The sequence below is a fragment of the Streptopelia decaocto genome (assembly GCF_964273445.1).
Source record: "Streptopelia decaocto genome assembly, chromosome: 5".
NCBI lineage: Eukaryota > Metazoa > Chordata > Aves > Columbiformes > Columbidae > Streptopelia > Streptopelia decaocto.
Window position 1 is genome coordinate 44572560 of NC_138659.1, and position 16989 is coordinate 44589548.

At 41.5% G+C, this 16989-nt stretch overlaps 1 protein-coding gene across 3 annotated transcripts in view; it reads left to right on the forward strand.

The window, feature by feature from the left end:
• The first annotated feature begins 8321 nt into the window (after nt 1–8321).
• The window catches only part of LOC309439564 (L-threonine ammonia-lyase-like), a 31711-nt gene continuing 23043 nt past the window's right edge, over nt 8322–16989 (forward strand). Inside the window, exons 1-3 of one of the 3 annotated variants that reach the window (XM_082052279.1) lie at nt 8322–8527; nt 13049–13075; nt 15736–16078. In XM_082052279.1, coding sequence (XP_081908405.1) covers nt 8427–8527; nt 13049–13075; nt 15736–16078 — 471 coding nt within the window. In that variant the 5' untranslated portion in view covers nt 8322–8426. Of the gene's footprint in view, nt 8722–13048; nt 13076–15735; nt 16079–16989 lie in introns of all 3 variants that reach the window. The other 2 variants (XM_082052278.1, XM_082052280.1) reach the window with 2 other exon arrangements.

Sequence of the window (16989 nt, forward strand, 5' to 3'; positions counted from 1 at the left end):
CAGCTAGTGTCTAGCAGATTGCTATTGCAAACCACACCAATTAAATGAGATAATTACTTGAAACCAGACCAACATTTTCGTTGTGTGAAGTAGCAGATAGTATCTGAGAAGCTATTCATCTGTTGAACAGCACCTTGCTGAGCACGAGTCATGATGAACAGCAGTAAAGCAAAGGTCTGTGTTACTTAACATCTGTGTATCTTTCTCCTTAGGCAATGCATCAGCCATGTATACAAAACCTTTGAATATAGTTAATATTTGCCATATGAGGCACTTATGAAGTTGGAGATATCTGAGGAAACAGAGAAACAGCTGGAAGTAAATCCTGTTTTGGATTACTACTCAGCCTATTCTCCTTTCCTCTTAATTACCACAAGGTCACGGACAGATGCGAGGGAAAGAATCACTTGCCAGAGAGAGAAGCCAAGTTAATCACTCCACTGCCATTCCTCTGAAAATTTACAGTACATGTATTATTTTACAGCCAATGTAGTAAAAATCCCAGGTTAAGACTCCTTTTAAAATACGTGTGTTGGAGGAAATATAATACTGTAACAGGATGGTCATAGTTGCTTTGTTATTACAGATCCCCCACATCTTTAGCTGCAATTTTTCTCCAAGCATGCTTCCAACATGTGCTTCTAGGCGGAGATTGAGCACGGATGTGTATGAATTCTTTCATCCTGCTGCCTGCGTAGTTAATCACGTGTTGGTTCCTGTCCAGCAAGATTCCCCGACAGTGCAGCTGGCTATTACTGTATGGTACTGGCTTCTCGCCTCTTTAATTCCAGCTGCAAAACTGTGTTAAAAGATAACTTAAATACTTTTATGATGGCACTATTTAATCGAAGAATTTGTGGTAGTTGCCGCAGGGAAACTGTGTAATAATGAATGGGAAGAAAAGTGCCCATGAAACATTTCCTATTAAAAGCTGATCCAAGACATGAAAAACTCTGAGAGAGTATGAACAAATTAATAAATTAACAAAATTATCATGCACCACAAGCTCTAGAGGCAAGGAATTAATTCAGATTGCTAGAAACCAGATGTGGGCTCTGTATTCTTGTCATTCGCTCCTTATTTTGAATTTTTTTCTAATGAGATCCTTGGAGTGTGATCAGTTCCACGTGTGTTTAGGGAGGAGGCTGGTGGTGGTTACACCTGCTGCATCTGCCTGGATATTCTACTCAGTGTTAAGGATTAAATAAATAAGAGCAAGAATTATAACTTGAAACAAAATCCTTGGAGGAAATTAGGATGGCATGGATGCTGTTTCTAATGCCAGGTTTTAGGACATCCTACCTTGCTTTAAGAGACCGGTTGGCTCTAAGTATATTAAAATATCAGTTACAATACTCTGTCCAGATGTTGTAAAATGCTTTAAATTATCTGTTCCAACTGTTCTTTAATTCAGACCCACCACTGGAACTCATTGTAAGAATAACAGAAATGTTATTTCTTAATTCAGATATTCATCTCTGTAATTTTGTGGTTTTATTTCTGTAAGTGCTTTCTGTTTTTTTCTTCTTGGATACTACTTTTTGCCACCTACATGATAATGAGGGGATAATTTTCTGTTTCACAGTGGTGACTATCTAAGATCTCTTGTAATTAACATTGAGAAAAGGGAAATAGAAGATTAGAGGATAAAAAAACATGGAAGCAGAATGGAGGGCTCATTGCATGTGTTCAAGGAATAAGAAGCATCAGAAGTGAGGATAGAGAAGTCGTGTGAGTTGTCAGGGTGCTATAAATAATTATGATGTAATCTATTCTCTTTAAACTATCGTTAGGGAGATGAATTAGCAGAAGCTAATGGGACAGGAGCCTCTGTGGTTTGAATTTAGGAGAAGAAATGACACCAGTCTGGGGTGCAGAAAGTGTTTTGCTGGTGTTAGATACTAAGACCAGGAAACAAACACTGGGAGGGACTTGATGGCGTGGGTGGGACAGAGCGAGGAGCGGGCAGGGATGAGGAGAGGTGGTGGGGTGGCCCAGCAGAAGGGCAGCGGGGAGTGTGGGGAGCAGCTGGATAATGTGGGTGAACATCACTTGGCAGCCAGGGACCTGCCCCAGGAGTGCTCAGTGAGGTGACCTAGTTCTGTCTGTGTGGCCACCAGGTCACCCAGAAGCTGCTTTTCTCCCACCCCGCTTTGGCTCCGGTGGCTCCTTCGTTTTGCTCTGCCCACCGTGGCACCTGACCAAGCTCAGGGTGAGCTGATCTCCAGCACAGTCTGAGCTGCAACCGGGAGTTCAGCATTTTAATTAGACACAGCAGGAGGGGAGGGAAGAGGATTTAGATCAATGAGAGTCCAGGCCAAAGTAACAGACCCTGAACTGTTACGTACTTGACTTTGAGCTTGCTTAGGCTGTCAGGAAAGCAGAGGAGCACACACAAGTACCAATGCTGAGGAGGTCTGGCATGTGGCACCCCAGCAAAGCGCTTATTTATTTCAGCAGAAACCACCAGCCATTCTTCACTGCTGTTGGATATATAAGCAGTGACGTTTTAAACATCGTCAAAGTCTTTTTGAGCCTCTGAAAGCGTCATGTAATAGTTAACCTATAGACTGCAGCAAATCAGGATCCCTTTTAGTAAGTCTGTAAGAAGCTGTCTGTGTTTCACCTTGCATCCACTTCTTATTTGAATGTTTGGTGATTTTTGTTAGTCAAAATAAAGGTAATGGTTATAGTAGCACTTTGAAATTATACAGTGCCACTGTGATGCTCTAATGCCATCTGAAACAGTGGAAGGTGAAGCTGTCGATGGCAGTTGCTGTGCTCTGCACAGACAAACTAACATGGATCCTCAGAGACTGGCTGTGTGGGCAGCAGCTGATGCGCCTGTCCTTTCATGTGAACACAGAGACGTGACCAGTGCTTTAGACCCGGGGGACAAAAAGCCTGGAGTCAGAGGTAACATAAGGTTTCTCATGTTACCCAAAAATGTCTAGATACAGTCTTTGTCAATTAATAACATTTTGTGAGGTGTATTTGAATAGGTTATTGGATATTTTCATGCATCTGCAATGCTAACTTGTGGCTTCTGCATGTATTCAAAATGTTATCCTACAACTTGAAATTGAGATAAGCAGGATATAAAATCATGGAGTAGTTTGGGTTGTAAGGGACCTTTAAAAGCCATGTATTCCAACTGAGATAAATATCCCAAATAGCAATGCAAAATGTTTTGCTGGTTCTTATCAGTTATTTAGTCTGGATAGTAGAGAGTGTGTATTTTTTTTGTAACAGCAAAGCACAAGCTTTGTGCTGGAGTTCCCAGTTTCTGCTTAGCTGTTGAAATTTATTTGTTCAGCATCTTAGAATTAGACTTCTGATGGATATAAATACTATTTTTAGGAGATAATTTTTGGACTTCTAATGTAAAGTTTCGCTCTTTGTTTTGAGAAAGCGCTCATACTTTCTGCAAAATGTTTTCCTGCTAAGCAGATACAGTCTGTCCCACATCATAGCTTTACACAAAGCCTACTCAGGCTTCCCTCCAGCCTCTTGTGTCAGCAGATATGTTCTTTGAATTGATGACTGTCCTTTCTCTCAGCCACTACAAAATATAGCTCAAGGAAGCTAGATCTGTTTCTGCTGATTTCAATCTACCATATCAGTCTTTTCCCAGCTCCCTAAAGATAACAAACAGGAACATGGCATTTCCCTACCATGGGTCAGCTGCTCTCTGCAATAAATACGCTGGTGGCTGAAACTCTGGTCTCCTTTATAAGTATTGATTTATGCAGAAATTGAGATAGAAGTCAAATTAGTATGCTAAATTAGAAGAAAATGTGAAGCTTTTTTGTGTATATTCCTTCTTTCCCTTTTCCCCTTTCCCTCTTACCCTTTCCCCTTTCCTTTTTTTAATTGACAATTCTTTTTGAATTGTCTATATTTATTTATCCATACTGATTGTTATAGTGGTTTACCACCACATCTGCATCAATACATTGCATAATCCTAAATTATCATTTTGGTTTTCTGTGTTGCTAGTCTCGGAACAATTTTTATTGTTTTTCTTGGCTTAACTGCAGGCTGTCTCCACCCTCTTCTGCAACTGATCAAATTCTGCAAAGAATTCTCTGCTTTGGATAGACTGTCTCTTCCCACCCATGTTGTCCTTATTGAGGCTGGAAATGTTATTAATTTTATTTTGTGTGGGGGAAAAACTTGGCTAACCCTTCAAAACCATGTTTCAAGTCCTGTAATTCAATGTAGCCTTTATTTACAATGGTAATAGCTGTTTCTCCCAGTGTTGTCCAAACTGAGTTTTCTGTGGTTACAAGGGAATGAAGCACTGTTTTCCATTTTCATGGCAAAATGGTCCTATTTTGTTTTTCAGTTTGGGGAAAACACAGCATAACCTTGTTTAGAAGGTTTTCTAGGAAAAGAAGCAGCTGTTACTTCCCACATTATGCTATCTTTTAATGGCTTGTGTGCCAGGGACTGAGGGAGGAAGGCAGATAATCATATACAACCTGATGAATGTAAAACTGTTATTTTGAGATTGGGACTTTTCTCTTTCTTCCAGTCCTAATCCTTGGTCTTGCACGCTAGCACATGAGCACTGAATTTCAGTTCTGGCCCTTGATTAAAGTGGGGGTTTGTTTTGGACTCAAAATTATCTAAGCACAAGAAAATAATATTGCATAATGATGTGGACAAAAACACTTCTCAAGAATTGCCATTTCAGATGGACACAGATCCCCTGACAGAGGCCGGTTGTACTGAGGTCTCAGTTAGGTATGCCTAAAGCTGTGCAGATAGGAATGATGATTTCCTTGAGCAAATACAAGAAGTGTGAGTGGCGAAAGTAAGGGAGATGTAAATGAAACCTTTGGAAAGCTATATGAGACCAAGGCTCTGGCTTTCTTCCCATAGGAACCACCAAAGAGCAACTGGGAGGAGGTAAAAAACTCTAGACTTGAAAAGAAATCTGGTCTGGGGAAGACCTGTAACTTAGTGTCGTCCCTGACGGTTTGATGGTAATCTTGTTGGGTTTCACTTGAGCACATTCTCTCATGCTCATGCACACTCTCATATAAAAAGTCAAAGATAAAAGGTAGTTTTTCCTTCCTGTGGTGGTTATGGTGTTTTTCAAAGCACTTTGAGTGGGTTTGGAAGTGGCTATATTAAATTATTCCGGGTCATGGTTTAAGAAAAGTGGGGAAATGGTTATTTGAAGAGTATGGCTTGTTTGGAATTTAGATAACAGGTCTCCAAATAGACTATAAGTCAGATCGAATCAATGCAAAAGGCACAGAAAAGTCAACCCCATCCTATCCCAGGACATCTATTTTGTTGTTCACATGTTAATTCTTTGATTAGTCTTATGGTCCATATTTTTAAATCTTCAAGTGGTTACTGGACTGATCCCTAGATACTTAGGTGACTTTCATATGTTTTGTTCTGCTGGTAGTGACTGGCTTGATCCTATTCAAGATGAATAAATATAATGAAAATAATGTATCTCAGTCTGTTAGCTAAGAGGCGTTCAGCTTTTCAAAGCTAAGAGACAAGAGTGAGATTATGTGAGAAAGATGTGCAGGATTAGTTATTAAAAGATGATATTCTGGAGGAGTTTTTTACTGATTAAATGCAAAACCAGAGAGAATTCAGGGCATCCTGGGAATTTAAAGTGCAGTAGACAACAACCCCTTGCAGACAGTTGATTCAAAGGCATGAGTGTGAAAAAGGAATTGACAGCAGATGGTATCAGTAATAGGATATAGCCTTTATAGCTGACAAGTTCAAATGCATAACTGGTCTACCATGACCAGTCTCCTTTGATGTAAATGAAGTAGACGGCACCATAGGTAACAGGAGTTGAATCCTCTCCCCACACCTGACTGGATGCTTTTGGTGGCAGTGGGAAGGAGGCTGTGTGACACCCTGCTGCTGTGACTTTCGCTGTTTGCATCCACCTTGTCATTTGTAAAGGTTCTCTAAAAGTCACAGCGCTCCGCTTGGAAAAAAAAACATCTGGAAAAGCGATGAAATCAAGGAGCTGTAAGGTCCATCATACCGCTTTTGACATAGCTGTTAAACTATGGGTTAATCTAGTTCACATGTATTAAATCTTGTACCAAAAAGCATTAAATATGTTCTTAAATTCATTCCCAGCATCAGTACTTTGATGTGAGACTGCCCCTAAAAAATGCCATTTACAGGGCTGTTGCCTTCTGCTGGAGAGTTCTGGTTCTTGGACAGCAGCAGCAGATATGCCAACTCCTGCTAATAGTTGCATTAATAAAGACAAAGGAAATAAATAGGAACTTCCTGGAGAAGGAAATTAGGAAGAAGTAGGAGACCAGATTAACTTCCTAGATGAAGGTGGCTGAGTGATTTAAAGGATTCAAGTAACAACAGAGAGAGGTGTCTCTGAGAAGACACACAGATGCTAAAAAAAACAGTGCCTGTGAAAGGTTACAAAATCCAGTTGCTCTAGAAAGAGAAAGCAGGACTGCTGTACAGCTGTCCTCCCTGTGTGCACAGATAGTGAAGGTGGATACGTGAAGTGGCGGACAAAACATAAGAAGCTTGTAAGGACAATGAAGTTTGACAGGCAAGAATGAAAGGAAGACAGATCTAATAATAGTGTGTGTTTAACTGTTTATCTCTCATTAAGGAAATAAGCAGCTTAGAAAATGGTCGTAGTTAACTTACAGCAATTAACAGTGATGCTGTACCGCCTAAGACACTGCACACTCAGCATTTCCAGCACACACTTAGGTAAAGGCTTTGAAGGAATGTTTGACGTGGGCCTAAATCTACAGCAGAAACTTCCAAATATCCTTTTTCCCTAGTGGGCTGTTTGTTTAGGAGTGTTTGAGAAGGACAGCAATTCAGCACTTCATGTGCTTCTGTCCTGAAACAACTTGCTGAATTTGTTTTGAACTGCTTGGCCAAGTGGTCCCAAAAATCCTTGTACTGGTTTTGCGTGGTCGACAAGTGCTGATTGCCTTATTTTGCGGGGAGCTGAATTCATGTCAAGATGTGAGTGCGTTGGTCTGGACTCCCAGACACCAAAAGCTAGGTATTGTGATTTTCACCACTTTTAAGTTCCCTTTCCTGCCCACCATCGCCCTTCAGATGTGTTATGAGCAAAGTAATAACTCCACCTGCCTTCCCTCTGTGCTTCAAGGCACCATCGCAGTTGGCCTGGACTCCACTGGGGCTTAGCACTGCTGTGCTGGCAGCGCCGCCCGCTCGTCTCTTCACCTCCGCAGCCGCCCGCTGCTGGGCTGTGGCCACGTGTAGCACGTGCCGCTTCCACAGCCAGCACATCTGCTGCCTGGAAAGGGAAGGGCTAAGGGGTTTGCGGTGGGAGAGATGGCAAAAAGTGTTCAATCCAGAGCTCCATCTGTACTGGTGAAGTCAAAGGAGCAAGGACCTGTCTGCCACAATTGTGTAGGCTCCACCAGCACAGCTCAGAGTTTCCTGGAGATCCCAGAAGACTATTCGATAATTTATTCTGACTCTCCCACACAGAGCAGTTTATATTATTTCTCACAGTACTCTGTGGGGAGGGTTAGGTCACAGTTTGGGTTAGATTTTACAATGTGCCTGTTCTCTCTCTTGGAAATTAAGATTGTGTATGCTATCAGCAGAAAGCAGAGTGTACTGAGGGACCACTGATACCTGGAAAAGGTCACCTGGTCAGTCCCTGAGCAGCCTGGAGCCATGTGCTCCATTGGGGCTGTATACCAGAGGAGAGAAACCATAGAAGGACCCCCCGCTCCCTTCCCCACTACACAAGCATCCTGCATCTGAAATCTGTCACTGCCTTTGCTAACACTCCCACAGGGCAACGAAGAACAGATTTAGATGTTCTTGTTTATATTGTTGCTGCAGTCTTTTCCCTAGATGATCTGTTCTTTCTGTCTGTATGTTCTGGATACCTTTGTTTTTCTGCTACAAGGACTTGTGCCAAGAGAAGACTCAAACAAAGTAGTTAGTCCCCTCTGTGTCTCAGTCATGGAGACCCGTGTCCCTTGGTGCTGCTTTAAAGGATCCATGCAAGTGACTCAACCACCACTAAAAGGGTGTCCCTTTCTTGCTGTTTCTGCCTACCCAAGTGCACGGTGTTAAATCGCGAGCCCTGCAGCAGGTCTAGATCATGTTCCACAGCTAAGTGGTAAGTAACTAAAGCTTTGAGTGTCCTGCTAACAGAGCGTCACCCAAGCATAATCCAGGCCCTGACTCAAATTGACAAGGACAGGCTGGCCTCTGAAATAATCTCTTTAAATAGCAGCAGCCATCTCTCGCACAGACGCTTCCCTCCCCAGCCAGTGCTGGAGGGCTGTGTACAGCACGTCACCCACTATTTCCCACCCAGGCACTGCAGGGCTGGCACTTCTCACAGGCAAGTGTGTCCCCTGCCTGCAGTCTCCCAGCTTTACTTTGCACCAGGAATTACAATGAATTTTGCAGCACAGTTTCTCTACTCCAGGGCGTTAAAAAACAGAAGTCCCAGGAACCGCTCCAGGGAAGATGAAGAGTACGATCCTTTCTGGCAAAGGTTGGAGAATATTGCTGTCTGACTTAGAGCTAGAGCGCTCCTTTCTCCCGCTCAGGGGTCATGGTCAGCCCTCGGGGTCCACCCGGGGCCAGGCCCAAGGACATGACAACCCCTGGACCCCTCCTGCCTCCTTATGGTGTCGTAGTTGGAGTTTTGCTTCGCCTCATTGTTTATTTAGTCGCTGTGCTGTATAGGTAATACTTTATTTTTCTTTTCCTTACTCTCTAAAAAAAAGAAAAAAAAAAAAAAGAAATCTTTAATAATTTTCTGGTATCTCCCGGGGTTCCGTGGTTCAATTGCTCTTGGAGTTGTCCACTGGGTGCACTGGGACTGTCCGTACTTTAGACCTGAGTGGTTCAGCTTTTTCACTTCTTCAGAGCACAATATTAGAAATAACCCCAGGCCAACGAACTTCTGAAAATGTATCTTGGGATAGCCTGTATCAGATCCAGTTATTACAGGTGTTCTGTGGTTGTCTTTGTTCTGGTGTTTATGGTCTTCTTGAACTCCTGTTTTCAGGCTTGGATGGTGCAGCAGGGAATTTGGGAGACGTCTAGTGCCCCTGCACAGCACCCACGTGGCATGGTTATATTTGTACAGCCTCCCTCTTAACCTTTTCCATAGCTGTCTTCTGCCCCAGTTTCATTATCTGGACACCTCTAGCAAGACCACAACCTGCTGTTGCCAGATGTGGTATAAGCAAAGGATGATTCTAATATCCTGCATCCTGCCACTTGTTACAAATGTTGGTAATATTTAAAACATAAATTTTTCAGTGGGCTCAATGCTGTTAATAAACCCTCATGGAACACCAAAGGGAAAGACAAAACCCTAGTTCTGCATTGAAAAAATGACTTGCCCAAAGTCATATGTGGTGTGACGTGTTCTGCAGTGAATGGAGAATCTTAAACCAGCCCTTCCATCTCAGAACCACTTTTTCCTCTCTTTTGGGTTGTTATTCGTTCTTTATTGAAAGGGAATTGCGGATATATGTTAATCACCAGAGAACCTCTAAATTCAGAATAGATTTAACTTAAAGAGGAAAAAAGTGTAATTTCTTGAAGAGTTTTAATTACCAAATTGTTATAGTTATAATTTGACATTCATGGCTGTGAATGTCCTGCAAGAAGCGCTTAGGGAGATGGATCTGTTCGAGGGACACGTGGAAGGTGATGAAGCAGAGGTAACCTAGAGAGGTGACCTTCTGAGTTCTTGCTTTCAGATGACTTTTTCTCATGTTACGTATTTAGCAGCTGACACCTAGTTGTTATTGCCAGCAGTAAGCAATGACATTTCAGTAGTGTGTCTGGAAGACTAGCAGTGGATTATGACCACAGATGAAGGCAAATATAGTACTAGGCTCAGGCTCTGCTAAATCTGAATTACTGAAAGTAAGGAGATATTTTATCAGAAGCGATAATGCAGCTTGGTTGTTCCCTGCATGAGCCTGAACTATCTTTGCACTTGTTGCTGGCATAACATCCCACAGTTTTGTCAGCCCTGTATATGGTGAGTTATAAATGCCTGCTCAACCTCAAGGCTTGGTTGTTATGTACCTGTTTATGCTGGATGGTCACAGTGCAAACATCCCCTAACATTTGTGTTGTACGGGCTGGTAACTAAGCCCTGATCTCTTAGTCTTTAAGACACTCCGATAAGTAGCCCTACTATGAACTTCCTGCAGGAGCCTTAGGCAGGTCATTTGATCTGTCTGTACCCCAGTTTCTATCAATAAAGTTGAGCTAGTATTTACTGAATTTGTCTTTCTGTTTAGGGGAAGACATTGGTGATTCCTGTATGATTTAGAACAATCACATTGCATAGAATTTGCCTGCGATAGATGCATTTCAGATTCCCATCCTCTAATTGCTACTAGTGGGGGTGATACAGTCTCAGACTGGTGTTTCTAGATACTAGTGTTGTACAAAATAATTATAATTTGAGAAAGTATTGTTTGAGTGCAGTATTGTCTTTGGTCTGTTTTGACTGTATTGTCAGAGTTGTAGTGTGCTTCTTCCCACTGCCTGGGGGAGTTTAATTGTCACCCTGTAGTCCTGCGGAGGACACTTGGACACTATACAGTGCAGTAACCTGGAATAACTACCAGTGAAGATGACAGACGTTGTGATGCTTCTTGCTATTTATTTCTTAGCAAGCCTCAATGTTTCTATCACTTCTCTTTCAAAAAGATCTGCCTGCACAAGCTGCTGAGATGCTTTTAAGAACTGCTGCTACTGCAGCCTTTTTGTGTGATTGGGGAGGGGGGAAAAAAGTAGAAGAGGGCTGGGTGGGGTCAGCAGGGATTTTGCAGAAGTAGGAGAGCTCACAGAGACTCGTGCTGCCAAAAGGAGTTGGGATGGAACAGGCATGTTTAGGAGATATTGGGAAAGGGGATTGCAACCAACAGGGAAGTATCAGAGGGATGTGGATGGCTCAGAGGAGACAAGGCTGGGGACATGGAATAAGAAGGATTAATGGAGCTGGGGAGGTGCTGGGTAAAAGAGGGATTTGGAGGAAGCAAAGGCCCCTTTCTGTCATACCCTGGGATTACCTCTTTCTCTCTCCTTCGAGCAGATCCCAGCCCTAGTCATACCTCAGTCATAAACCAGGCAGACTGCTCCCTGCAGCAGGCTGTGCTCCCTGCCTCACCCCCCAGGACATGACCCACCTCTGCTCAGCACTTTGAGGAATGAGGCAGGAATGGGCTTGATCTGACGGGGACCTGCAATTGTCCTGTCATTGCAGGATAACTGCCTGGCCATTTCTTTCTCCTTGCAATGAAGGCAACAGTTGTGGTATTTAGGTATAGTGTGCACTGCTAGTGCATTTTATCTTCCCAAAAAGGGGTATTCTCAACTTGCAGCCATAAGATCTGAGACCATATATCCAGAAAGCAGATGACAAGTATGTTTAAAACTGTATCTTAGTCTGTTGCTCAATGTGCTCCAGGAAAGTGTTCAGGGAGCCTGAAGAGGATGGCAGCATATAGACAGGAGATTCAGAAACCCCTGCACCCAAAACATTACAAAAGAATAACATAAAAAAAACACATATAGAGAACATATGCATATGTGTGTTGATGAGTTAACTACAGGCCAGCCCAAATTCACTGAGGTGGTTCGAAGTGGTATTCAAGCTTAACACTTTGTGAGTTTGCACTACACCATGGATCAGCCCAAGTTAGACATTGCAATATGGAATTCTTCTCGTGGTGTAGACCTATAAGGATGCTAAAATATGCTACAGAACTTGTGCCATACTATCACTACCTCTTCACGCTAAGCATGTATTATTGTGAATGCAGATGATAAAAACTGCTGTATAAATGACTAAGAAATGCCGAGTTTTCAGTCTTATACCAAAATTTTTTTGCTTCCTTTTGTGACACTTGGACTTCTATCTGTGAAGCAGCACAGTAACATGGGAATGTATGTCTATAATTCTGACTTAATTTCTGCCTCACAATATGTTGTTGTGATTCATGCTGTAAAACTGCCCAATGGGCCAAGTGCTAACGCGGGATACATCTGTAAATCAAAATGGCAACACTGAGTCAGACCAAGAGCAGTCTACTGTCTTCTCTGTAGTGGTGGCCAGTAACAGAAGCTTAGAGAGAAAACAAACAAACGAACAAACAAAAACACCACCTAAGGTACTTTCTCTCGTATCCTTCTGTGGAGTCTGCCAAGTGAGTGCCGAGGGGCTTCCTGAATCACAGATTGCTTCTTGACTGATGTGGTCACTGTTAGGCACACTTCCATACAGTTGCACAGTTCTTTTAGGAACTCATTTATACCATTGTCCTTCATAGCATCCAGAAGCAATGAGTTCTATGAGCTAATTATTTTCTGTAAGAAGGGAACTTTTAAATGTTCAATCTGGTACTTCCATATGATCTCTCTCTAACATTTATACTGGGAGAAACAGTGACTAATCTGTCCCAGTTTGCTATTTCCTGGACATCCATGACTTTGCAGATTTTTTTGCTTCTTCAGTTTCAGAAGCTGAAGAGATGCAGTTATATCAGGTAAAGTTGTTTAGTCTGTTTCATGGATCCCAAGGAAAGCAATCTGCATGGGCTTCATCTGATGGGGACCTGCAATTGTCCTGTCATTGCAGGATAACTGCCTGGCCTTTCGTTCTCCTTGCAATGAAGGCAACAGTTGTGGTATTTAGGTATAGTGTGCACTACTAGTGCATTTTATCTTCCCAAAATTATTTTTGTTGTTTTATCAATTTCCTAGTTTATTAATATTGCTATTTTTCCAAAATAATTTTCCCCAGTGCTATTTAACTTGATGAAAGTTATCAGTATATTCAAAATTGGAAACAGAAAAATTATTCATTCCACGTTGTTGCTTTTTATCATTCTAAGAGTACATATTGGCACACGCTGTCTTTTCACTGGCTTTGAGACTTCAAACTATGTAAAGCTATCTACTTAAACAAATGATATTTTTTCCTGTTCCTTAATTATCCATGGAATGTCTGCATATGGATGTTCTGTTTTATTTTTTGCAGTTACGCTGAGAAGCTGTTCTTGAAAAAGTAGGTTTATAAACTGTATTTTCATGTTTGCTTTTACTAATCACTTTAAAGGTAAAATGTCATAATTTATAACCATGTAACAATGCTTGCCAGCTGGATATTTGTTTTATGGCTAGAAATAAACAGACCTTTAAATGAAAACTTTCCTAGACAAACTCTAAAAAAGGAAAAGTGTTCCATTTGAAAGGAGCGATGTTTTATAATGCTGGGGTTTGTATTTATACTGGCTCAGATTTTAATCTAGTGGGCATGATCACTGGAACAGGGGCCATACTTTGTTACTGTGCATGAGAAGTCACGTGCAGTCTTTCTGTGAGCACTTGCATGCTTTGCTGCTTGCTTTGACTGCTCCTTCAGTAGAAATTCATGCTGAGGTGATCTACACCAAGCATATGGACTGTGTTTGAGGAGAGAAACGCACCTGACCCAACAGGGTTATTGCCTGGGTGTGTTGGATTTTCAAATCTCAACCCACTGTTTCACTTGGGAGTTTGAGAGCTCACAGTGGGTCTGTAGTGCATGCCCAGGTGGTCTCAATAGGGAAAAATGTCATTCACTAATGTGAATGAAAAATACATACATAGGAGGAGAATAAAAATTAATCTGAAATAAATATGTACAATAACATGATCGTAATGAGGCTGCTGACCTTTCAGATGTAAATGTATGGCAGTTGCCATATTAAATGTTGAGATGGTAATGTTTAAGATGTGCTTTAAACCTATCTCAGACTTGAAGAGCCTACACATACTTTACAGATGTTTGACTTTTGTTCTTTTTTTCCAGCAGTCATAAGGTGGTGTCTCCATCAGGGTCCTGGGCAGATACTCACTGTTCATGAGAGCAGTGCTGCAGATCAAGGACTGAGAAGCTGACTTACTTCCCTCCTTAGTTCTGCCAAAAAAAAGGAAATCCAAATGTAGGGCCAAAATTAGTATCCCTTTTTGGTCTTTCTATTTGCAGATAAAATTATTTGATGGCACTAGTGTGGTGGGGCATTACCCTGTAGTTTGTACTTTCTAGCAGAATCCTCATTCATCAGTGTTATCAGTGGACTTTTCGTGCTCGTCTTTGGCTGTTTTTTTGTTCGTTTGTTTTGTTTTGTTTATTTTTTTAATGGACTTTTGCAGTTGATTGCAATAAATGCAAGGAAAAAGCATGAATTTATATCCTATCTCAAATACCAGTCAGTAGAAAAATAAAAGACCTAGAAAAATCACAGATCTTTGATCTACCTATATATTTTAACCTATGTTTACCCTTTTAAACCATTGCCAATGTAAGAAATGTCATTCGTCTCTAGTGCTTGCTAAACATTTTAGATAATATGTTTAGAGATAAGATGAATATGTTATTCTCTTTTTTGGAATGGTTATGGGCTACTGTGATATGGAAAATATTTTTTTTGGGGGGGCGGATTGGGAATGGACTCTTTAACAGGGATGTGGCCTCCTAGATGATGATAGCTGTTGTTTATGCCAGGGGCTGTTGCTGTAGCAAGTTCACAGGGAGACATTCTGATCTGATTCTCATCTTTGCATTAAGCTAGCTAATATGCATGAGAACTAATGCTGGAAGCTTAACATTTGCTTACTGAAGTGTTCCAAGCATCTAACCCCAAAGGAGCAGAAATGCAGAAAATATGGAGTACAGCTACTTGAAAAGCTATTTAATTTGAAGACAGAATGCCTGCTATTTGGGTGTATTAGCTTTAAGATATGGCATTGGGAAAATATTTCAAATCACAAACATCAACATAAATAAGTTACAAATGTATAAATACTTTATTTATCTCCTAAAATGATTGTTGATCTCATTAATTTTGGAGAGGGAAGACCTTACTACAAAAATTGTCTTTTTTCTCTCCTGTGAGGATATACAGAATGATGGTTGCAACTGCTACATTGCTTGACCCAAATAACAAAACCTTTTGTGTTGCCCATATTGTTATGTGAAGTCCTCAATGGAACAATTGGAAGTGTAATATGAAGCAGAGCTCCTGTCACAAATTATTGGGACTGCAAAGAAAATGGATGACACTGCCAAAAGTAGAGCCATTGCTCAAAAAGCAGCTGTTTCTAAATATTTTAAAATTCCTTTTTGAAATAATTATAATACATATTACTGATCACTGCTGTAAAACCAGAACATGAGACAGTTGATGACTGTCAAGAGTGTGCACTGCAGGTGTGCAACAGCAGAGAAGCAGATGTCTTGTGCACAATGTAGTGACATTTGTTGCTGCTATTAATAGTATGAGGCAATGCTCTGCGGCAGCTATTTGCCTTTTTTGATAAACCTGGAGTTGTATACAGCAAATACAATTCCAGTTATTCCAAAATTTCTAGAAGCACTGAACTAGGATCATTGCCGATTGAGACTGAGTACTGAGGAAGGCCTGGCTGCCCAGACAGCGTGGGTTATATCTTGCTTATTTTCTTGGGAATGACAGTTTCCCAGTTTGTCCACATGTCCAGTTATCTGTGGCTTTTCTAAAAGCTGGCTGGTACAGTAGCTTTCAATCCACCTACAAGATAAGGTAACATGATGGTAATAATTCAGTCTGCCTGTGTGAGGCTTGCGAAGAGAAATTGAGACGTGCATCCTTTTTAAATGCTAAATCCAAGCTTTCCTAACAAGTTTCTTCTTTTTGTTTTTAGGGATGACAATAAAATAAAGAATCAAGTTGCCCCGGCACTTTGTGATCTTCACTGTTGTAAGGATGGGCCGATAAGAAATGGCCTTATTGGGCAGAAGCCACCCTCTATCAACCCTGAAAGACTGAAAGATTTTGGTGAGGAGGATTACCTGAACGGAGATGTGAAGACCTGGGAAATGAAGATAGTGAGCCGTAATGAGGAGTTACTTAGAGATGGCCCTTCCCGCGTTCCTCAGTCAAGCAGTAGGACCAGTCTGTCAAGCTGTAACAAGCTCATTCGATTTGAAGATATTAGTGCAGCAGCTTTCAAAATCCAGTGCGGTGTTCAGAAAACCCCCTGCATGGTAGGGAGTTTATATGGCTTTGCATTCTCTCAGTTTTGTTTTCTTTATAAAAGTTAATTGGAAATGAATGAAAAGTATTTGTGAGGTGCAGTAGATAGATCTGTGTAAGATGACTCACCTTCATATTATTAATAGTTGTTGTTAACTGTCAATAATAATTTTCCTCTTACCTGTTAATACTAACCTAAACCCTCAGGTTTAGGTGACCTGGGTAAACAAAGGATAAACCACGTTAGGCATAAACTTAATGCATTGTAGTATTATGCTCCTGGTGAAAAATGCTTACTACAAGGAACCCAAGTTGGAGACAGTGGACTATCAGTGTTTGGGTAAGCAGTCGTGAGAAGGTTTGATTTGGAACCAACCCTCATGTTTGAAGAGTTTGAAGGTACAGATTTTTGTTCCTAGCCTGGCCAACCTGGCAAGGCTGAATATGTTCTGTAACCAGGCAGTTCTGCCATGTGTGTCTTCAACAAAACAAGGACATTAAGAGATACACACTCACACATACACACCTGTCCATCAGTTTAGGTATGAAAATAGCTGAGACACTCCCATGAATGAGCAAGCATTTGCTAAAGTGTAAGAGAAGTACAGTTGCAAGTTATTTAGTTCATAGTGTATTTCTACTGTTGAGAGCTCTTCATGAAGGCTACTGAAGGCACTCTGCGCTTAATCTCCTCTTTTCCCTGTGGTGGGTGAGAAGAGTGTCTTTGCCAAATGGCAGTTTGTAGCAGCAACCCCAAAATGCTCTCTTGAGGAAACCCTCCCCGTTGATGACCCAGGGCACCCTGCCAGCCTCACCGGCTGTGGGTTGTCTTTCTGGCCTGCACAGGGAAAGGACCTTGGTGTCTGAGCTGATGCTTGGGGTTAACAGTCCCTGGAGAAAAGTGGCTGGGTCTGCAAGGTGC